We start from the raw sequence: 20,506 nt of genomic DNA on the forward strand, positions 1-20,506 counted from the left end.
ATCAAGCCGCACACAGAGAGGGGCACAAGCAGGCCCTGACGAGGGCCTACGCCCACCTGCGGGCGCCCTCTGTGGCTCTAGCGCACTGTTACTAGCTTACCAGGTCTCGTGACCACCCGGGGACACCACACACCTCGGTTCCGACAGCATGTGTGCGGATTCGGAGTGTCTCCCGCCCCAAACCGGCCCGACAGTGGCCTTCATGGATATGCCGGACGAGGTGGGCAAGCCGGAGAGTGCCGCCAGCCGCTCTCACGCTGCTCAGCGCCACCGCCACTGTCGCACATGAGCGCTTTGGCCCGACAGGTCTTCGCCCTGATTCTGCGTGGGCCCACTCTGGCATGCCCCTCACACACCGCTCGCCCATGGCGCGGTGCAGGTGCTGGCGCTGACGGCCTCGCTGGGCCTGAGCAGCTGCGACATGGCCAACTTTGCTTTAGCCAGCAAGCGGTGCGCCGCGGTGTGCAAGGCGGCACCGCTGCGCCTCGCCGTGGCGGTGCAGCCCTCGGAATCGCCCAGCGAGGAGCAGACGGCCGCGCGCGCCACGCTGCAGGCGCTGTGCGCGAGCTGCCCAGGTGCGCAGCATGTTTGCCGCCGCTGGAGCCTGCTCACGGCTCCATTGCTCATTGCCCGGCATGGCTCGCACCTGGTCAACCCCGTCCCTCTGTTCTGTGCAGGCACCGCCGAGCTGGACCTGCGCGGCAGCCCGCTGGAGGATCAGGATGTGCAGGCCGCGCTGGCCAGCCTGCCGGGCCTAGAGCTGCTGCAGCTGTCGGGGTGCAAGAAGCTGTCGGCGGGGCTGCCTGCCGCGCTGGCGCAGGCGCCGCCGCACCCGCAGCTGCGCTCGCTCACCCTGCAGCGCTGCTTCCAGCTCACGGCGGCGGCCCTCACAGATGTGATGGCTGCGGCTGCCAGGCCGGGTTCCAGGCTGAGCAGCGCCGCGCTCAGCCACCTATCGCTGGCGGGGTGGCCAGAGGAGAGCGGCGGCGCGGCGCTGCCGCGCAGCCGGCTGCGCATGCTGGCGCTGCACAACTGCGGCAAGCTGAGCGGGGCGGCTTTGCAGGCGATTGCGGCGTCCTGCCCCCAGCTGGAAGTGCTGATGCTGGGCGGCGCCTCGTTTGTGGTGGAGGAGGAGACGGCGGCCGCCGCCGAGGGCGGCGAAGCTGGCAGGTTGCCCGCAGACCCTGCCCTGCCCTGCCCCTGCGGCGAGGCGGCGCACCTGTATCAGCAGGCGCTGGATGCGGTGCTAGAGGGCGCACCGGCCCTGGGCGGCGGCTTTGGCGGCTACGTGGCGGACGTGGCGGCGCAGCTGGCGGTGATGTCCTGCCGCCTGCCCCACCTGCGCGTGCTGGAGCTGACGCATGCGCCTCTGGGCCTGGTGCCCGCCCTGCAGCGCCTGGCCGCCACAGAGGTGCGGCTGGAAGCTTGGGGTGGCGGCGACTGTCGTGAGGCTGGCTGGTGCGCCCGCCGACCTGCGCGGCCCACCTACAGGCGCAGCCAACCGACGGGCTGCTCTTTCCTCCCTGCCTGCCATGCAGCCGCTGCTGCTGGCGGGCCGGCCGGAGCCGCTGCAGGTGTGGGATCTCACCAGCGCCGCCTCGGTGGGCCGGGTACTGGAGTGGCGGCGCGAGGTGCGGCGCCGCCACCACGGCGCCGCCGCCGCCGGCTCCTCGGGCGCCATCACCCCCGCCGACGCAGCCGCCTTCCTGTGCGCCGCCGTCAACTGCTCCTCCGCGGCGCGCCAGACCGCCCTGCACGCCGCCGTCGAGGAGGCCAGCCCCCGCCAGCTGCCGGCGCTTCTGGGGCTGGGCGCCGTGGTGGACGCCCGCGACCGCAGCGGCTCCACGCCCCTGTTTGTGGCCTGCGAGGCGGGGCACCTGCGCAGCGTGGAGTGCCTGCTGGGGGCGGGGGCCAGCGCCACGCTCAAAAACAGCGCGGGGGAAGCCCCCCTCCTCATCGCGGCGCTCAAGGGGCACGAGCGGGTGGTGGACCTGCTGCTGCAGCACTGCCACGAACGCCGCATCGGCTGGCGGGCCCACCGCGACGGCGACTCGTGGAACCCGCTGATGGCGGCCGCGGTGGGCGGCAGGTGGGCACCCGCCACCTCACCCTGTGCAGCCTGCGCCTGGCTCCCCGCGTCGCCTTCACTGCCAGCCGCGGTATAGGTTCAATGTTGGGTGGCGCCTGGTGCTGCCCATGCACCCTGCGGCCGACTGATCGCAGCGTGGCTGTGCGCATGTGCTCGCCCGCAGGACCAGCATCGCGTTGAAGCTGCTGCAGGCGGCGGGGCAGGAGGCCGCGGACCTAGTCCAGGCTCCCAACCGCTACGGGGCGACCAGTCTGCACATTGTGCGTCTGTGGTCAGTCAGTTTCCAGCCACTGGTGCCGCTGGTGTGGCTGCCGAGGGCAGCCTCTGGGCACCATGCTCATGTGCCTCCCTCCCGCTCGCCCTGCGCCGCAGGCGGCACGCAAGGGCTCTGCCAGCCTGCTGCGCGCGCTGGTGGACGCTGGCGGTGCTGCCAGCCTGCTGCGTGCTGATGCAAATGGCAAGACGGCGGCAGACTATGCGCGGAGCATGCACAATGGCTCTGCCATGCGCGTGCTCAGCGACGCCAGCAACATTGCTCGGCGCGAGCAGCAGCGCCAGCGGGCCACGGTGCCGACGGCGGAGCGCCCCAGGGCCCATGAACACCACCAGCAGCATCCGCAGCGCTGGGTCGGGCGCCGCTTGCAGCAGCGCAAGGGTGGGAGCGGGGGCCAAAGTGGCACCGGCCACTGAGCCTGCCCACACCCTCTTCCCACAGGCTTCTTCTTGCTCTCTCTCAAAAGTTTGAACACACGTGTTGCTGCGGTCTGCCAGCATACCATGAGCTGTGTCTGCTTCTGCTGACCCCAGCTTGTTTTCCTAGCACCGAGCGTTTTCCGTCCCACCGCCTCATGCGCATTTCGTTGCTCTGCGTGGTCAATCCTTTTGGCATGCATGTATAATATTGAGTTGACTGGTCACTGCTCCTCTCCTGTATTCTGTGCCTGTCCGACACTGTAAACAAACAAACATGACTGGTCGTCATCACCCGCAGCGTGCCGTTGTACCGCCGTCCCTGCCGAAGCCCTCAACCATCGGCTTTGTTCGCCGTTGTTAGGCCGATATTAGGCTTGGACATTGTTGCTCAATCAAGCTTTGAAGGAGCGCTACAATGCCGGCTGTGGGTCCGGCTGAGTGGAGTGTGGCCGACGTCTGTGAGTGGCTGGAGAAGGATCTACAGCTGCCCGCTTCTGTGGCCCAAGAGTTCCGCGCCAACGCGGTCGCGGGAGCAGGTGGGGTTCAATATATTCGCTTGCCCTGCAGAGGGGGGAGTGTCGGCAGCCTGCACAGCCACTGCGCCGTTGTGATGTGCTGTCGTGGCCCGTACATGAGAAGGGGCGCTCGCGCCGCCTGCCCTGCCGCCCAGCGCGCCCGTCTTGCCCCTGCCCTTCCGCCGAACGCCGAACAATGTGTGCTGCACCAACCCCTGGTTCCTCCTGTGTGTTTAGACCTGCTGGAGCTCAGCGATGATGATCTGACAAAGGTGTGTCCTTTGCCCTGCTGCTGCCGGGCTGCCCAGCGCCAGGGCGGGAGCGCCGCCAGCAAGTGTCCTGGTGCGGGCATGGGCAACCTCCTCCCTTCTGGCCGGCGATCGCCTGCAGGAGCTGCACTGCACGGGCCTCCAGGCTCGCAAGATCCGCAGCTCGCTCAACAAGTTGGGGTTCAAAGCGCCCGGCGGCGCGGCCCCGACCGCGCCGCCAGCCCCTGCCGCGGCTGCGCCCCCGCCCCCGGCTGCCGCTCCAGCGGCACCCCCTCCAGCGCCTGCCGCCCCGGCGGCGGGGCAGCCAGACCCTCGCTCCTGCTTCGCGGCGGCCGACCTGCAGCGGTACCGCGACATACAGGCGGCCATTGGGGGGCTGGAGGCGCTGCAGGTGGGCTGGGGCGCAGGCATGGTGCGGGCACGAATCCACCTCGGCCACCTCGGTGGGTGGGCTGCGCAGGGCCGCTGGCTGGCGCTCACAAGCTTCAAGCGCTGCCCCACTGCCCCCCCATGCCCTGCCTGCCCTCAGATCCCCAGCAAGCTCAGCCAGGCCCGCCAGTTCACAGGCAAGGTGAAGCAGTCGCTGGATGGCGTGCAGCAGGCGGTGGCGGGCAGCAAGCGGGCATATGAGGAGGCGGAGATCGAGGTGGGCGGGTGGCGGCAGCGCCGCGCATGTGCTGCCCGCTTGCCCGGCCCCTGCTTCTCCAGCCTGCCTGGTGCAGCGCAGCGAGGTGCTCCCCTGCCCTGGGCTTCCGCTGATATGCATGCTGGTGTGACGCGTACCGCCTGCCTGCCTCCGTGTACCGCAGCACAAGAAGTACGTTGTGGACGACAAGTGGTACCCCGGCAAGGTGCTGGGCGGCAAGGGCAAGCAGGAGGAGAAGAAGGAGGCCGCCGACGCGGCGCTGAAGAAGGCCGCCGACCAGCTGCGCAGCAACGAGGGGCAGGCGGCGGCGCTGCAGCAGCAGCTGGCCGAGGCGCAGAAGCAGCAGGCGGCCTGGCAGGGCAAGGTGGGCGAGGCGGGCCGGTGCAGGCGCGGCGCGGGGCCCTGGGTTGCCACCTGAGTGCATGCCGTGCGTGGCCAGCGGCGGACAAGCTTCTTGCCGTCGCACCCTCGTCAGTCGCCTCTGCGCTGCTGCATGCGTTGGCCACACCCGGTGCAGGAGTCTGAGCTGGCCCGCGCCAGGCGCGACCTGGAGGAGCTGGTGGAGCGCATGTTTGCCTCGCCAGCCTGGCGCGCCTCCCCCGCCATGGCCGCCATCGAGGACGCCAGCAGGGCGCTGCAGGGGCAGGCGGCAGAGGTGGGGGTAGTGGCAGGCACAGCAGGGATGCGAATTTCGCGCTTGCTTGCTTGCTTGGGCAGGCGGCGAGAACGGGTGGCAGGGCGAGAGCGTCCCCAGCCGACTCCGGGGGTGTGATATGATACGGTGCTCCTTTCCTGCGCGCATGCAGGCGGCGCGTGGCGTGTCCACATACGGCCGCGGCGCCCAGCTGCTCAACAGCGCGCTGGGCCACCTGCAGGAGGCGATGCAGGTGCGTGCTGGCAGCTCCCTACCCACACCGCACCCACCAACGCCGCCTTGCGGCACCAGCAGCCGTGCCGTCCAGGCCTGGCGGTGCGGTGCTGCACGCCAGTGGCCGCCAGCGCCTCGCCCGCTCGCCCAGCCTCGTGTGTGTAAAATGCCCCACCCCCTTTGCTGCTGCAGGGCCTGAGCCGCACCCAGGCGATGGCGATGGCAGAAATGATTACAATTCGCAGAAATGACTTTATGATGGTGAATGGCAGTGTCGGGCTCCCGAGCATCTCGGGGAACCTGCACTGGGCAGCCGCGCACAGCCCTACATGTATGGTGCATTCGTGTTCGTATGCAACAGGTGGCAGAAGCCCATGCTGTGACTGCTGTGCTCCTGCTGCGCAGAACATGGCGGAGATGGCAATCTACAGGAAGGCCAACGAGGCCTGCTCACAGGCTGCTCAGCAGGCCGAAGAGGTGGGCGGATGGCCGCCAAGCGCTGCCTGTGCACTTCCTGCCACTCTTGTGCGCTCTGTACCTGCCGTCCGACACCACCCCACGTTTCACCGGACTTCCCCTGGCCTCCCTGGCCTGTCCTGGCCTGCAGGCTCGCAGCATCCTCGGCCCCGGCCTCCCCCGCATTGACCCGGGCCTGCTGGCTGACGCCAAGCGCGGCCTGTTCATTCAAATGCTCATGGGCGGCATGGTCAGCGACATCATGCAGGTGTGTGTGTGTTTCGCCTGATTTCCTTGTTTGTTGACGAAAACATAACAATCATTTGCTCGATGAAACGGCGCTGTCTGCAACCTTTGCCGCAGATGAGGGCCATCCGCCAGTCGATTGACAAGGTGCAGCTGATGCTGCAGCAGGTGAAGCCAGCCGCTGCCTGGGCGCAGTCCAACCTGGCCGTGTACCAGCACAAGGATGCGGAGCTCAAGGGGCAGGTGGGTGCGGGGTGGGCTGGCGGGCGTGTGGTGGCAGCGCGCGTGTGTGTGTGGAAAAGTCGGGGACCCGCAGCTGATGATTCGGGGACCCGCAGCTGCACACATGCCTGTCTTCTGCGGCACCCTCGCAAGTGCTGCCGCCGCACGCCCTGAAGCCACCTGGGGTTTGGGGTGCAGGCCGCGGCCAAGCGGCGCGAGCTGGAGGGCCTGCGCTCGTCGGCGCTGCAGACGGCGCTGGCCAGCACGCAGGCGGGGCCTGGCGCGGTACCGCCGCTGGAGAAGCTATCGCTCATCTGAGCGACCCTCAACTTGCCTCAGGCTGCCGGCCCGGTTGGCTTGGCGGCCCTGGGGATCCGGCCCGGCCCGAGCAGCACCCTTAGGAGTCTGGCCCACAGCACGATGAACCAACAGCACCACGTTTCCCGACCAAGCCCCCCTGCCCACATGCAATGCATTCTTGCCCGCCCCAACTAGCGACCGCATCCCAATCAGTGCCTTTGTTTCCCGTTCACATTCAAGCTATGGTTCCATGGTTCTGCTGCTCGACTCGCATGTGATAAGATGGACTTGTGTCTGCCACGCGCTTGCGCTCAGCCCCGGCCATCATCATAGCATCATCGCGGCCCGTGACCTTCGGCCTGCCCCTCGCCACAGGCTGCCTCTGCCGCAGCGCACAGCTCGCCCACCACCGCCCGCACCTCCCGTTCCAGCTGCTGGGCCGCTGTGACGGCAGCGGCGGCATAGGCGCCCGCATCGAGGCAGGCCGCTGGGGTGGCGACTGTTGCAGGCGGCGGCGTGCCCTCCGGCTCCGCCGCCGACTCGAGCTCCAGCATGGCGTCAGGACCAGGGGTGGCCTCCTGGCCCGTCGCCCCTTCGCTGCCGCTGCCGTCGCCGCCCTGGTGCACTGGCGTGGGCGACCCTGCTGCAGCTGCGTCTGCCGCGGTTGTGGCTGCGTCTGCCGTGGCCTGGCCAGCCTGCTTTGCCGCCGCCTCCGCCTCCATCGGCGTGCTCGGTGGCAGCACCCCGTCCGCTGCCGCTCCGCCTGTCGCTTCGGCCAGGGCCGGCGACCCTGCACCGACAGCTGCCACCTCGTCCTGCACCTCAGCAGCCTCCTGCTCCTCCTCCTCACACGCCAGCGCCGCCGCAGCTTGCTGCCCTGCCGAAGCTGCGGCAGCAGCAGGTCCCTGGCGCTGGCCCTCCTGAGGGGCCACGCCAGGCGCCACCGCAGGCCCCCCACCCTCGCCAGCCACCGCCGCCTGCCCCGCCGCCAGCTGGCTGTTGAGCAGCCCCGTCAGCACCTCCTGCTGCTCCGCCGCCGCCTTCACCGCCTGCTCGATGACCGCCAGCTCCGACACCAGCTGCTGGCGCTCCGCCTCCCACTGCTGGCGCCCCGCATCCAGCGCCGCACGCTGCTCCTCCACCTCCCTCTCCTTGGCCGCCAGCTCAGCCAGCAGGCCCTGCTGCTCCACCTGCCACTGCGCCGCCGTGGCCGCCTCGCGGTGGACGGCCACCGAGCAGAAGCCAGCGATGGGTGCCTGCTCACGCGCGGCAGCGGCAGCCGCCACCTGCTGCTGCTGCAGGCGGGCCGCCTCGCCGTTGCTGGGCCCAGCCGCGGCAGGTGCCGCCGCCGCCGCTGCCGCGCCTTCCTCCCCCTGCTCGTCGGCTTGTGCTGCGCCGCTGCCGCCCACCTGCACGGCCGCGTCGGCCCTGGGCCGCCGCCGCTGCTCCTCCAGCTGCGCCTCCTGCTGCTCCAGCTGGCGCGTCTGCTTCTTCAGCTCGCGCTGCTGCTTGTGCACCTGCTGCTGCAGCTGGCGATGCTCCTGGCGCACGCTCTTGTGCTCAGCCAGCAGGTCCAGGTACACCTGCTCGTGCAGGCGGGAGTGAGCCGCCTGCTTGCCCAGCTGCTGCTGCAGGTCGGCCACCCTGCCCTCCAGCGCTGTGATGGCCGCCGCCCGCCGCTCCTCCTCCCTGCACCAACAAGGCACCAGCCACATGCCATGGGGTGAAAGGCGGGGGCTGCTTGCCATAGTGCCCAGAGGTGCCGCTGCCGCTGCTACCCGCCTCCCTTTCCCTCCCGACCTCCCCTCCCTCGCGACAAGGCGCCGCCACACGCGCTGCGCGGCCACACGCGCTACACGGCCACACGCGCTGCGCGGCCACACGCGCTGCGCGGCCCCGCACCCGATGTGGCGCAGGAAGTGGGCGCCGTAGTCCAGCAGCAGCTCCTCCCCAGCCGACACCTCCGCCGCCGTCACCAGGAAGGCGTGCGGCGTGCGCTCCCCCACATCCTCCGCCTCCACGCTGCACTCAAGCCAAGCCACCCGCCAGGCGCGCAGCCAGACACAGCGCGTCAGCAAAGCAAACGAGGCGCGTGACACAGGGCGCACAAGACAGCGGCGATAGGCCTGCACCTCCGCACCGCCACAAGGCGTGCGGCAGGGCAGCGGGCGCGCGCACCACACGACATTGGCCTCCGCCCTCAGCCCGTCGTAGGCGTTCATGAAGCGCAGCCGGCAGCTGCTCTCCGAACCTGCAGGCCCGGGGCGGCAAGGCGAGGCCAGGGCGGATGCAGCCACTCGGCAGCAGCACCAGGGTGGTTGGGGCAGCTGGCAAGCATGACCGAGAGCACGACTCAAGCAGCGCACCTCACCCCCAGCCACAGGCACCCACCGCAAGCCCGCCCGCGCACACCCACCCACCATCGATGACCAGTTCCCGGGCCCAGCCGTTGCGCGGGGGCTGGCGGCCGCCCTCCTCGCCGCCCGCCGTCATCCACAGCGCCTTGATCTGGTCGGCGCGCAGCCCGCCCACCCCGCGCGGCTCCGCCGCCACAGCATCATCCACCTCCTGCTAGTGGCGTGGGCGGGCACGGCACAAGATGGCACCATCGGCATGCGCGGCGGGTGGGTCGCCCTTCTTAGATGGCGGCATGGACGGCATCGGCAGCGCGGGGCATCAGGCGCGTGGGGTGACCACAGCATGCGATGCATCCCACCAGGGCGATAGCTGGCTGCCGCAGGGCGGTTGCTGCCGGTGCCAGCCTGCCGCACCACGCACCTCGCCCGTGCACACCATCCCGCACAGCTCGCCCAGCAGCGTGCCGGCAGGCAGCGGGCGCGTGGCAAACACGCCCCACTCGTGCCGGCGCCCCACGCGCAGCCCTGCGTGCACAGGCAGGCGGCAGCAGAGCCAGGCCTCGGCCCCCGGGCGGCATCGGCCGGTGGCCCCCACACCGCGCACACCAGCAGCGCACACAGCGCGGGCTCACGAGCGGCTGGCTGGAGGGTGGCGGCCACCTACCCGACTGCTTGGCTGGGTGTGAGGCATCCGTGATCTCCTGGACTTGCATCAGGGCATCAAAGTATGCGCGCTTCCCAGCTGCAACCGCGCACCAAAAACCATGTCAGGCAGCCACCACCAAAGGGCAGCGGCACAGCGGGCGCAGAGCGGTTGCGAGCCGTCAGGAGGGCAGCCTGCACTGGCCGGCCCCGCCAGTGGGCCGCTGCACCCTGGGCAGTCTGCTGCGATGGCGCCAGTGCCCCCACCTGCGTCCTTGAGGCAGTACTGGTCCATGCCTGCAGAACATGGAGCCAGAAGAAGATGTCCAGCCACGGCAGGCATGCAGCCCTTTGAGGAGTCGCCACCAGCACAGCAAACAGTGTAGCCGTGCACGGCTCCTCACGAACAGGCAGGCGGCAGCGAGCGGCTCACAGTATGGCATCCCCTTGCGCTCAACCTCACTAAAGCCTGCATACAAGACCGGTGGGGTGAGTCCCGCAGGGGCGGCGCCTGGTGCGGGCCAGCTCATGCAGGGGCGCCACAACTGTTTGACCCCAGTTCCAATTCCTGCTCGCGCTGCTTTGCATGGGCTTGGTGCTGTGAGCAGCACACAGCAGCGGGCATGGCTCACCCTGCAGTGAGGCGGGGTCTGGCCGCATCCTGTCCTGATCGGCAGTATCTGCACCCAGCGCAGCCCGCCGCTGCCGCACCACGTCGGCGGCTGCCTTGGAGTAGCTGTTGGTGTGCACATCATGCCTGGAACGACACAACGGGCAAGCCCATCAAAACACCATGTGTGCCGCTGCTGTGCGAGTGTCCATCGCCCCACAAACGGCTGACCACCAGCACGGCACCAGCGGCACCGCTCCCGCGCTCACCATCCCTGCTGCCAGAGGCGGTGCTGCTCCAGAGGGGTTTCCTGCTGCTGGTTCGTGGTAATCTTAGGGCCAGCATGGGTTTTAGGGCGCTTGGCGGTGGGCCCGCCTAAGTCCCGATTCGGTGCTCCCCCGGCCATGACTCCCTCGCTGTACGCAGGTGAGAGAGAGCTCAATCCTGCCCAAATCAGATGAGCAAGGCCCCAGGAACGCGCAGTGTCGGCTGCCAGGACCCTACTCTAGGGTTTAACAGCAACAAGGGCGCTCCGATCAGCAACAGGGAACCGATCAGAGGAAGAACCGATCAAAGTGGAGGACGATGTTCATCCAGGCGGGCTATCGTGTACTGCCGGCGGGCGGGAAGGACAGCGCGCTGGGCGTTTGCGCACATTGTCGCCACTTCACTTTCGCCTCTGTTGGCCCCCCATGTGATTGCATCCGTGTTACATGTCAACCTGGTTGGCATGGTGCGATGCAAAGCATGTGAGCGGTTCCAGGTCCGTCAGGGGCCGCACAGAAAATGGCGTGGTGCGCATGGTGAGAGTGAGTAGGGTAGCAGAGAGGGGGCGCCGACAGCGTGAAGCTAGCCACAAACACTTCAATCAACTCCGAGTAGTGTGAAAACGTGAAAACAACAGGGCAAGCAGCCGCACACTTGGCGCTAAGGGATTGGGAGGTGCAGTGTTTTCTGGGGTACACGGGTCCAGGACGGTCCATGTGGGACGCGCAGACGGGGCGATGGTGTACAGAATACGGCAGGCAGGGGGAGAAACAATGAAAGAAGATGAAGGGGGGAGGTGCGCAATGGGACACCACAAGCTTACCCAGGCTGGCGCCAACTTCATGGCGAGCCCGGCATGGCATTTGGACAGAAGGGGGGCGCTACAGAAGCTAAATGCGTTCAAGGTCAACGGGTGGACGGCAATTGCAACGTTAACACGGTAGAGGTGACAGGGAGGGGTGTGGGTGAAGGTGGGGCGTCAGCACAGCGAAAACGGCCCAGGTCGGCCACAGGAAGCTGCAATGCTCTTCTACATCAGCGGCAAAGGCAGGCAAGGGCGGCCCAATGTGATTGGTGTTCACTGAAAGCAGGAGGGGCGCGCCATTGCCAGGCCAGAGCGTGAGAAAGGGGTTGTCGCGGAAAAGAAAAAAAGCAAGTGAATGGCAAGGAAAAAGACACTATCAGAGTGAAGTGTAGAAAGCAGGGTGCAAAGAATTGCAGGTGAGGGCGAGGAGGTGTGGGCCTTGTTCATGAGTGCCAGGCTAGGCATGGCAGAGCAGTGTCGCGGCAGCGTGGCCTCCGTGGCACTTCCTCTCGCCGGCAGCGGGCGCGCCGCTGTTCTTGCGGCTGCAGCACACCAAAACGGGGAAGGGGGCGATCAGGGTGTGAGGCCGCAGCCCTTCCACCCATCATGCCCAGCATCAGCACACCCTGCCCCTCCGCCCCGTGGTTGGTGGCGGCAGCCCGCCTCACCTCGCTGCCTGGGGGCTGCCCTTGCTCAGCGACCGCTGCAGCTCCTGGGATGCCCCCTCCTCAGACGTCAGCGAGCTGTGGCTGAGCCCAAAGGCCAACCCCTCCACCACGTCTCGCGGCGGCGCGTGCCCCATGCTGCTGCTGCGGCTGCACGCCGACGAGCTGGGCGCACGCCCAAAGTCTGCGGCGGTCCAGTAGGCGGTGTCTGCATCGTGTACCACATCCACGGTGGTGGCCCGCTTGCAGCCGCGCACGGATGGGTCGCGCACCACGCCGCCGCGCATGCTGCGCTCGGAGCCGCCGTGGAGGGAGGAGGAGGGGGTGTACTGCCCGTTGCCCAGGGAGGAGGAGGGGGTGTACTGCGCGCCGCGCGGCCGCGACTCGTCGTCCGCCACCGCCGGCTTGCTGAAGCAGGCAAACAGGCCGCGCTTTGGGGGCGCTGCGGGGGCGGGCACGGGGTGGGGAAGGGGTGGGGAGGGGCTGTTAGTCAGCAATGAATTGTGTGCCAGCCTGGAAGCCCAGCCGCATGGCGCCCTGCTCCCCACTTACTGCCCCACCCAGCGCTGGGCAATGACCACGCCCCGCACCCCAGCTGCCCACCCCCGCCCCCCGCACTGCCCGCCCATGGTGCCCACCTCTGAGCTGCGGCGGCTGCACCATCTCCTCCACCAGCGTGGAGAGGTTGGGGTTGGAGAGGGCGGTGCGCAGGCGGCCCCCAAACTTGGCGCACACCTCGCGGAAGTCGGCGCAGCCGGGAGGGAGGATGTCCAGCACAACCACTGCGCCACAACCAGTTGGGGGGGAGGGGGCAGGGCGGAGAGGGCAGGGCAGAGGGTGAGGCTCGCAGGGTTTAAGGGCAGGCACGGCGGCGCATCGCTCGCGGCTGAGCAGGCGTGCACGGCGCCGGCCTGCGAGGGTGGCTGCTGCTGGCGGGCCTGCGGCTCCCTCCCGCGCCTCTTGTGAGCAGGCTCCCCCACCCACCTGTGACGTCGTCCGCAAACAGGCCTCCCCGACAGGCTGCCACGCTGGTGACGGCCTGGGTGGCGGCCGCCTTGGCGCTGCCGTGCGCTCGCAGCACGCGCGCCACGCGCCCCGCCGGCATCGTGTCCCACAGGCCGTCGGAGGCCAGGATGAGGCGCGCGCCGCTGGGCGGCACCCTGACCTGGCGTATGTGCGGGTTGGGCAGCAGGATGTCGCCCACATCCCGGTCGCCGATGCCCCGCGCCACCATGATGCCGCCGGGCCAGAGGCGCACGGGGCCCACGCCGTCGGTGACGCAGCTGGAGGGGCCCGCGCCGTACTCGTTCAGACGCGCCAGCCGCCCGCCCGCCTGCTCCAGCCGGGCAAACTCGCCGGCATTCTGTCCGATGCGGTGGTCTGCAGGAGGGGGAGAGGGGGGGGGGACAGGTGTGTGGCATGGTTGGAGCCCAGGCTGGGCTGGGAGCTGGCCCCAGGGGTGGCCTCCACCAGGGGGCGCAGGAATTCAAATCTGGCTGGCTGCAGGGATGCAGGCAGCGGCGGCGCGTGACCCCCTCAGGAGGCCGCCCCTCCCCACGCACCTGCCGTCAGCTGCACCACCTCTGCGCCCGTGTCCAGGATGGCTGTGGAGTCCCCCACATTGGCCAGCGTCAGCACGTCGCCGCTCAGCACCGCCACGGTCAGCGTGCAGCCTGCGGCGCGGGGCGCGGAGGAGGAGGGCGGGCGGGGGTCGGCGGGTGGGGGCAGAGCAGGCATGAGAGGAGGCCCCCTGCAGGCCAGGGCCCTGGGATGCTGGACTGGCCGTGCAGCGGCGCGGGAGCAAGTGGACCCAGACATACGGGGTGGACCCAAAGCAGTGCTGCTGTGCCCCCCTTCACAGTACCGTGCCCTCGGCAGCGACATGCACACGGGCCAGCAGGGGCCGCCACCCACCAGCCTGCTGAAACTGTTGGCAGACTGCCGCATCGGTGGCTACAAATGTCCGTGCCAGCGCTTGCCGCACCGCGGCATCGTCAGCTGCTGCTGCACCGCTGCCCAGTTGCCGCTCCAGCTCATCCGGCAGCATCAAGCCGACGTGACGGGCCACCACGCTGCCGTTGTGGCCATCAGCCACGGCGTACAGGGACATGCCTGAGGAGAAGGACTTGTCTCCCCGCACCACAGACACATCCTGCAGGGCAGAGTGAGGCACGCAGGTCGGCCGGGCGTGCGCCGCGACAGTGGTGCTGGCGCGGGACGTGGGGGGCGGCAGGGGGCAGCCTTGCCCTGGAGGCGGCGGCGCGCACCTCGTCCTTGGTGACCGCGAACGCTACATGGAAGGACTCCTTGAAGGCTGAGTTCTGCTGGCCGTCTTCCAGTCCGGCTGGAGTGGAGGTGGCTGGGGAGGCCTCCTTGTAGTCAGCTGGCGCGTCCATGGCGCCCTCTGATCACTCCCAAGTCAAATACACAGCCTGAGGGACGTCAGTCAGCCCGGGTTGGAGAATGCCTTCACTATGTGGGGGATGGCAGGCTGGTGACCGCCAGGCCTGTTCAAGCGGTCCAAGAAGGCAGGCCGTAACGCTGTGCACAGAGACCCAGAGTTGGAAGGCTCTAAGCGGGGTGGGGCCAGACACACGTGAAAGCACGCAGCGCGTGGGGGCCAGTAGGGGATAGAACGTCCAGGGTGACTGGAGCTCCTTGTGCTGCGATGTTGGGCACCGGGAGTGCCTGTGTAGGCCGGTTGCGAGCCGAATTTTCCTACTTTCCACCACCCCCTTCCTCTACACAGCCTGCCAGCCGGGTTTGAACCCCGAAAACATCCACCACCCCACTGTTAAATGCAATAACGCACACGGGGAGGCTCCTTCTGCCGCAGGGGCACTGACTGAAATGTTGGAGGCCTGCTCCGTTGCCCTGCTCTCCCCTTGATGTTCACTTCAAACTTCAGCTCCCAAAAGAATTCGACTGTGAACGGTGTGGCAAGACCAGTTGTAGCTTCCCTGCGGATTCGTGAAGAGCGTATGGACTGGACTCTGTGTGTCCAGAGGCCATCATCCCTGAGCCCCCTGATTCACCATGGGCCCCCCTGATTCATCATGAGGCGTTCTGAATTTACACATGTGCATGGGCAGCAAATGTGCACATGCCCACCAGTGCACATGAACACAAGCCAACACGGCCTGCCGCCGCCGTCACACGATGCGCTCCACCTCACGGGCATAGTTGAGGCAGTGGTTGATGATGTCCAGGGAAGGCAACGCGGCGGCGGCCGCCGCAGCATCTTTGTCGGCGGCGGGCTTGAAGGTGATGCGCCCGTTGGACACCTCCCAGCCGTGCTGCACATAGGGCGGTGCATGCGACGGCGATGCGGGTGGAGCGCAGGCGGGGACACAGTGGCAACCACAAGGGCGATAGTGGCAGCCCTCCCTCCCTCCCATCCCTTCCATCCACCCATGCGGCCCCGCAACCCTGTCAGCACACCTCTGCTGCAAACTCCACCACCTCGGCCTCGCTGCCCAGCATCATCATCGCCGCCGCATCCGCCACGCTCAGCGAGTTGTACGCGCGCTCGCTGCAGCTGGCCACCTCCTCCCTGCACCGGCGCCGCACAGCATGGCAGGTCGGGGTGGACAGGGGCCAACAGCCAGCCAGCCAGCCAGCCAGCCAGCCAGCAGGCAGCAGCAGACATGCTTGCCACCGCATCACCCCACCCCGCCCCGTGCACCCCTTCAAGCTGGCCGCATCCCACCCTCGCCGTGGTGACCTCCCTCCCCCCGGCATCATGCCGTCCCTGGCTCGGCGCGCGCCCAGCCCCACCTGACTGTGGAGGACAGCTGGTCCAGGAAGTGCTTGTAGTAGTCGGAGGCGGCGCGGGCGCGCGCATCCAGCACCTTGTTGTACGCGCCCTCCATCAGCCACTGCTCCAGCTCCACCACCTGCGCGCCGGCACGGGGAGGGGCGCAGCATGCGCAGCCGTGGGCCCAAAGGCCACCACGCATTGCTGCCGCCGGCACGCATCGCCTTGAGCCCTGCTGGCGCCTCTCCCACTTCTGTGCATCGCCACGCCGCCGCCGCACCTGCGCCACCTCGCCCGCCGCCTGCACCGCGGGCGGCACCACCTCCAGCTCGGTGTGGAACTCTGCAATGCGGTTCTGCACCAGCAGCCTCAGCAGGTTGAGCGCCGTCAGCGTCGCCTCCTGGTCGCTGGGCGGCAGCAGGGGGCGCGCGTCGCCGTAGTAGACGCGCAGCTGCGCAAAGTTGCGCTCAAACGCCACCTCGTCGCCCTGCTTGATGCTCAGGAACACCGCCAGCTCCAGCACCTGCCCTGCAGCCAGGCGCGGGCCAAGGGCAAACAGAGGCGGGGCATGCAGTTCGGAGTAGGAGAGGTGCGTGGATGGCCGCCCAGGCATTCCCAGCAGCAGGCATTCAGGCGCCAGGCATGGACAGTGCACCAAAGGGAGCTCCGCCATGGAGGCCAGGCGCAGCACCGGCACGCACTCGCTAGTGTGAGCTGCTGCTGCGCGTTGGGGCTGGGCTCATACACCGGCGGCAGCGCCGGCAGCTTGGTGAGCTCCAGCTGCACAGGGGTGCAAGCCGTGGCTCAGGAGAAGGAGGTTGCCCAGAGAGGTTGGCCACGCCCGCCAGTGGCCGTCGGCTCCACACAAGGCGGGCGGGTGCCTGCCCCCCGGCGGCGCCTCCCTGCTCACCTTGAGCCGGCTCAGCAGCTGCTTGCAGGCCGCGAGGTCGCCTTTGGAGAAGGCTGCCTGCGGGTAGACAGGAAGGCGATCAAACGATCAGCGCCGCCCGGCGGCCTTTGATCACTGCACACAGGGCGACATGCCTTCTGCACGCACCTGCAGCTGTGCAAAACCCGCGGTGGCGGGGCCAAGGTCTGCCATCGGGTGGTGCCGCTCCCTAAGACCTCTGCGCAATTCCGAAGAGCAATATCACTACTTATTTTGCCAGCAAGCAGCCTCTTGGGCCGCGCTTGAGACCAATGAGCTTGTAGTGCCCCCTGTCCGGCAGCCGAAAAGGGTGTCCTCTCAGGCCGCCCGCATCGCCATCGTCACTGCCAGCGCAGTTTCACAGTCCCCCAAGTCGCTGCAGAAGCCCAACCCCGACGTTCGATCGCTCCGCTGCGCCCTTTGTGGCCTCCAGACTTGGTCTCGTCATCAATTGCATGCCCCTCAGTGTGGATATGCCAGTGTAGCCAGAAGGGGAGCAGGCTGGCTCGCCGCCCAGGATGGACGGCGCCCAAAGCGAGGCTGTGCCCCGGTACTTGGTCGAGCAGTCGAGCGATGGGAAGCGGGAGACGGTGCAGCTGCTGGTCTGGCTGCCAGGTGCGGGAACATGCCGACACCATGCCGCAGGCGGCCTGACCTCGTCTCTGCCGCTCACTGACGTTTGCGCCTGCGAGGCTGCTGCTACACAGGGGTGGAGGACAGCAGCCAGATTTTCTTCCTGATTGAGGGCCCCCGTCACCTGGTGGTCCACTGCCCGGGCCGCTTCCGCGCGGTGCGTCGCGCTCCGCTGCCGCCTGCTTGTGTCACGCGCTTTCTGGTTCCCCAGAATCGCACTGTTCTTGCAGACAGCCCTTCTGCATCATCTCACCTGTTTATTTGTGCACCGTATGGTCCTGCAGGACATCCCTCTGAGCACAGATGTGGAGAGCGAGGCGGAGGCTGTTCGGTTCCTGAAGAAGAAAGGGGTGCTCAAGGCCACCCTGCTGGTGGCCGGCCAGCGTGGCGCTGCAGCCAACAGCGGCAGCCGCCAGCAGGAGGACGGAGAGGGGCAGGGCGAGGAGGTGAGGCAGCAGCAGGACAGCGCCCAGACGCCGCCGCCCAAGGAGCAGCCGGCCAGCCGGTACGACGATGCCCAGGCGCCAGTGCAGGCAGCCCGGCAGCAGCAGCAGCAGCCGCGCATCGACCCGGCGCCGGCGGGCCCTTCCGCCACCTCACCCCGCGAGCAGCTGGATGCACAGATGTACGCCGCCGCCACCCAGCACTCCAACCGCGACGCTGCGGCGGAGTTTTTTGCCAAGGCCCAGCAGGCGCTGCACGGCGGCGAGGCGCAGCGCGCGCACCGCCTGCTGCAGAAGGCCTGCAAGCTGGACCCAGGCAGCTCGCAGTACCAGGCAGCGCTGCAGGCGGTGGCTGACAGCGGGGCAGGCGGCGCCAGCGGCAGCTCGCAGCAGCCGCAGAGCAGCGGAGGCGACGGTAGCGCCAGCGGCAGCTCACAGCAGACGCAGGACAGCAGTGGCGCCGGCGCCCATGCGGGCGCGCGGCAGGCCAGCAGGCCGCAGCCTGAGCAGCGGGAGGAGGCGGATGGCCACCGCATGTACCACCAGGAGCGGCGGCGCCAGCAGCGGCAAACCCGGCAGGAGGAGGCGGCGGCGGCGGCCGAGGCGGCAGCAGAGGCGCTGGCCGCCGCGGTGCAGGAGAAGAAAGCAAGGGAGAAGGCTCGCAAGGCGCGCATGGCGACGATTCGTGAGTGAGGCTGCAGGCTTGCGGCGCTGCTGCCTCCCGCCCACCTGGGCTGTCATCGTGCTGACAAGCTGCGCATGCCAGCTGGCGCGCACATGGCCCCAGCAGCAGCGAAGGTCCCCACCTCCCCTCATGTCCTGCCTGCAGGCTACGGGCTCATCGGGCTGGCATGCCTGTGCGTCACAGCCTGCTCGCTGTACTGGCTGCTGAGGCTGGCGCCGCCCGCCGCGCCGCTGACAGATGCCGAGGGCGGGTGGAAGTGGGCTGGCGCCCGCCTGGCAGCCGCCCTGCTCTTTGTGCCGCGCGTGCTGCTGTGGCACCCCACGTGGAGCGTGGCGCTGCTGTGGGCGGCTGCAGCGGGTGAGCGGTGCCAGTGCCGCGAGGCAGCAGCCCGCAGAGGCGGCTGGTTTCTAGCTTGCTGTCACACCACGGGCGAGCTGCGCAGGTTGAGGAGTGGCCCACCCTCAGGTCCTCGCCTCCTGTGGCCCCTGCAGGGTGCGGGTGTGGCGTGGTCAGCGCCGCGGACTATGCGCAGCAGCAGCGGGGCACTCCGGCTGTGGTGCCCGCCGGCGTGTTTGCCCTGGGCCTCATGGCCGCATGGCACCCGCTGCTGTGGTGCGCCTGCGGCGGCGGATGGGGCGCGGTGCTAGGTGAGCTGGCGAAGCGGCAGGGGCCTGCGGCTGAGGCTGGGGCAGGGTCTTGGGGCAGCGGCCGCGTCGCTGGCGCCTCCCGCGCACATGCCGCCTGCTGCGCTGCGCAGCACACCCTCTGCCACCTCGCTCTCCGCCCACCCACCACCAACCCACGCCCCGCCGTGCCCCCACCCGTGCTCCCTCCCCCCCACAGGCACCCTGGCCGAGCTGCTGCCCCTGCAGCGCGCCTTTGGCTCATCCACGCTGGCCCACCTGGCGCTCTACCCCGCCGCCTGCCGCCTGCTGCGCTGGGCCGCCTCCTGGCCGCTGCCGGCCGCCTTGCTTCGCGCCGTACTCGGCGCACCGCTGCTGTGGCTGTGGCGCCGCCTGCTGTGGCAGCCCAGGTGGTGGTTGAGCCTGCCGGCGGCCGCCGCCCTCCTGCTGGCCGCCGAGCTGGGCGCCAAGGTGCCTGCGGCGCAGAAGCGCGTGCCCACCGTGCTCTGGCTGCTGGCAGCCATGTGCGCCGCCACCTGGTGAGCGCGCTGGGCGCTGCCGCCGCACCCGCCGCCCTCCCATCTCGTGTTTGTCAGATGGTCGGAGGTGCATGGGCTTGGCTTTGGAGGTTGGATGGGACGCATGCACACCTGGCCTGCGCACCTGACCCGCGTGTGAACCCTGGCCCGCCGCCGCAGGTGGCTGCTGGGCGGCGGCTGGTGGGCGGTGGTGCACCTGGCAACCGTGGCGGCCGCCTTTGCCGCGCTGCTGGCGGCCATGGTGCAGCCCTGGCCGCAGCTGGAGGCGCACCTGACCACCCACTTCCGCGCCATCCCCGCCCCCTTCCTCGTCGCCAAGTGAGAGAGAGCCTGGCCGACCGCCCACACGCCCGCCGCCTGTGCCTGTGCTCCTGGGCCTGGGCAGGCCTGCAGCCCTGCTGGCTCCCCGCACCATGCGTGCGCACCGCTAGGCCTGTGCCTGAGCGGATGGCCCGCCCGCCCCGCCTGCCCGCGCCGCCGCCGCCGCCGCCGCAGGCTGCTGTTTGGCCTGGTGTGGGCTGGGACGGACGTGTGGAGCTGGGTGGCCGGCCTGGGGGCCGCCGTCCTGCTGTACCTGCACCTTGCCGCCACGCGGGATTCGCGGGGGGACGGCGGCGGGCGCGGCGGCGGGCGCGGCGGGCCCGGGCAGCCCGCGGGCGCGCCGCCCTCTGGCATGCAGCACCTGTACAACGACGTCCCCGCGGGGGCTCCCGAGGCGGTGGCCGCCATCCTCAAGGCAAGTCCGGCCCCCCGGCCCCCATGCTGTGTGACGCTCTGTGGCCCCGTGCCTCCCGCTGGAATGCACCCACGACACGCCTTGCTCCCCACTCGCGCCACAACTGCCACCACCACCCACCCACACCCACACACCCACCCACACCCACACACACCTCCCCCCCCCACCCCCTGCGCAGGCTGGCAACTACTACGAGGTGCTGGGGGTGGGCGGCGATGCCGACGAGGCGTCCATCCGCCGCGCCAAGCGCACCCTCAGCCTGGCCACGCACCCCGACAAGATTGGCGACGCGCCGGGGGCCAACGACGCGTTCAACCTGGTCACAGAGGTGCGGCGCTGGGTGTGTGGTGCGGGTGTTGGGGTGTGGGTGTGGCGATGGGCTGGGGGGTGAGGGTGTGTGCCTTGGGAGGGCTGTGCGTGTGGTTGAGGGGGGACAGAGGCCATCAGCAGGTGGCGGCATGTCCGGTGTGTCCCTGGCGTGTGCGTGTGTGTTATGATGGACGGGGCGAGGC

General features: G+C 69.1%; 6 protein-coding genes across 6 annotated transcripts in view; 3 read left to right on the plus strand and 3 right to left on the minus strand.

Moving 5' to 3' along the window:
* Positions 1-202: 202 nt before the first annotated feature.
* Positions 203-2,779, plus strand: CHLNCDRAFT_142986 (hypothetical protein; the record flags this gene model as incomplete). The annotated part of the gene is made up of 6 exons (XM_005849512.1): positions 203-220; positions 380-575; positions 678-1,411; positions 1,539-2,089; positions 2,253-2,349; positions 2,462-2,779. The coding sequence occupies 6 exons, from the start codon at positions 203-205 to the stop codon at positions 2,777-2,779; spliced, it is 1,914 nt and encodes a 637-aa protein (XP_005849574.1).
* Positions 2,780-3,197: 418 nt separating this feature from the next.
* Positions 3,198-6,322, plus strand: CHLNCDRAFT_142987 (expressed protein; the record flags this gene model as incomplete). Its single annotated transcript, XM_005849513.1, has 12 exons — positions 3,198-3,318; positions 3,535-3,569; positions 3,688-3,957; positions 4,096-4,212; positions 4,376-4,576; positions 4,730-4,867; positions 5,019-5,099; positions 5,273-5,341; positions 5,486-5,557; positions 5,688-5,804; positions 5,900-6,025; positions 6,203-6,322. 12 exons carry the CDS (start codon positions 3,198-3,200, stop codon positions 6,320-6,322), a joined length of 1,467 nt encoding a protein of 488 aa, XP_005849575.1.
* Positions 6,323-6,639: 317 nt separating this feature from the next.
* CHLNCDRAFT_142988 (hypothetical protein) lies at positions 6,640-10,185 on the minus strand (the record flags this gene model as incomplete). Its single annotated transcript, XM_005849773.1, has 10 exons — positions 6,640-7,993; positions 8,207-8,326; positions 8,483-8,555; positions 8,725-8,872; positions 9,083-9,186; positions 9,326-9,403; positions 9,571-9,600; positions 9,737-9,772; positions 9,936-10,060; positions 10,145-10,185. The coding sequence occupies 10 exons, from the start codon at positions 10,183-10,185 to the stop codon at positions 6,640-6,642; spliced, it is 2,109 nt and encodes a 702-aa protein (XP_005849835.1).
* Positions 10,186-11,442: 1,257 nt separating this feature from the next.
* CHLNCDRAFT_142989 (hypothetical protein) lies at positions 11,443-14,046 on the minus strand (the record flags this gene model as incomplete). Its single annotated transcript, XM_005849774.1, has 7 exons — positions 11,443-11,527; positions 11,654-12,092; positions 12,289-12,432; positions 12,635-13,030; positions 13,213-13,323; positions 13,565-13,802; positions 13,918-14,046. 7 exons carry the CDS (start codon positions 14,044-14,046, stop codon positions 11,443-11,445), a joined length of 1,542 nt encoding a protein of 513 aa, XP_005849836.1.
* Positions 14,047-14,802: 756 nt separating this feature from the next.
* Positions 14,803-16,509, minus strand: CHLNCDRAFT_142990 (hypothetical protein; the record flags this gene model as incomplete). Its single annotated transcript, XM_005849775.1, has 7 exons — positions 14,803-14,946; positions 15,092-15,203; positions 15,428-15,546; positions 15,688-15,935; positions 16,109-16,187; positions 16,318-16,374; positions 16,465-16,509. The coding sequence occupies 7 exons, from the start codon at positions 16,507-16,509 to the stop codon at positions 14,803-14,805; spliced, it is 804 nt and encodes a 267-aa protein (XP_005849837.1).
* Positions 16,510-16,853: 344 nt separating this feature from the next.
* The window catches only part of CHLNCDRAFT_142991 (hypothetical protein), a gene marked incomplete at both ends in the record, with an annotated part of 5,154 nt that continues 1,501 nt past the window's right edge, over positions 16,854-20,506 (plus strand). The window contains 9 exons of the mRNA XM_005849514.1: positions 16,854-16,950; positions 17,043-17,125; positions 17,253-18,096; positions 18,241-18,453; positions 18,588-18,743; positions 18,940-19,258; positions 19,418-19,576; positions 19,754-19,976; positions 20,173-20,341. Coding sequence (XP_005849576.1) covers positions 16,854-16,950; positions 17,043-17,125; positions 17,253-18,096; positions 18,241-18,453; positions 18,588-18,743; positions 18,940-19,258; positions 19,418-19,576; positions 19,754-19,976; positions 20,173-20,341 — 2,263 coding nt within the window. The remainder of the gene's footprint in view (positions 16,951-17,042; positions 17,126-17,252; positions 18,097-18,240; positions 18,454-18,587; positions 18,744-18,939; positions 19,259-19,417; positions 19,577-19,753; positions 19,977-20,172; positions 20,342-20,506) is intronic.

This window comes from Chlorella variabilis (genome assembly GCF_000147415.1).
Source record: "Chlorella variabilis unplaced genomic scaffold CHLNCscaffold_5, whole genome shotgun sequence".
NCBI lineage: Eukaryota > Viridiplantae > Chlorophyta > Trebouxiophyceae > Chlorellales > Chlorellaceae > Chlorella > Chlorella variabilis.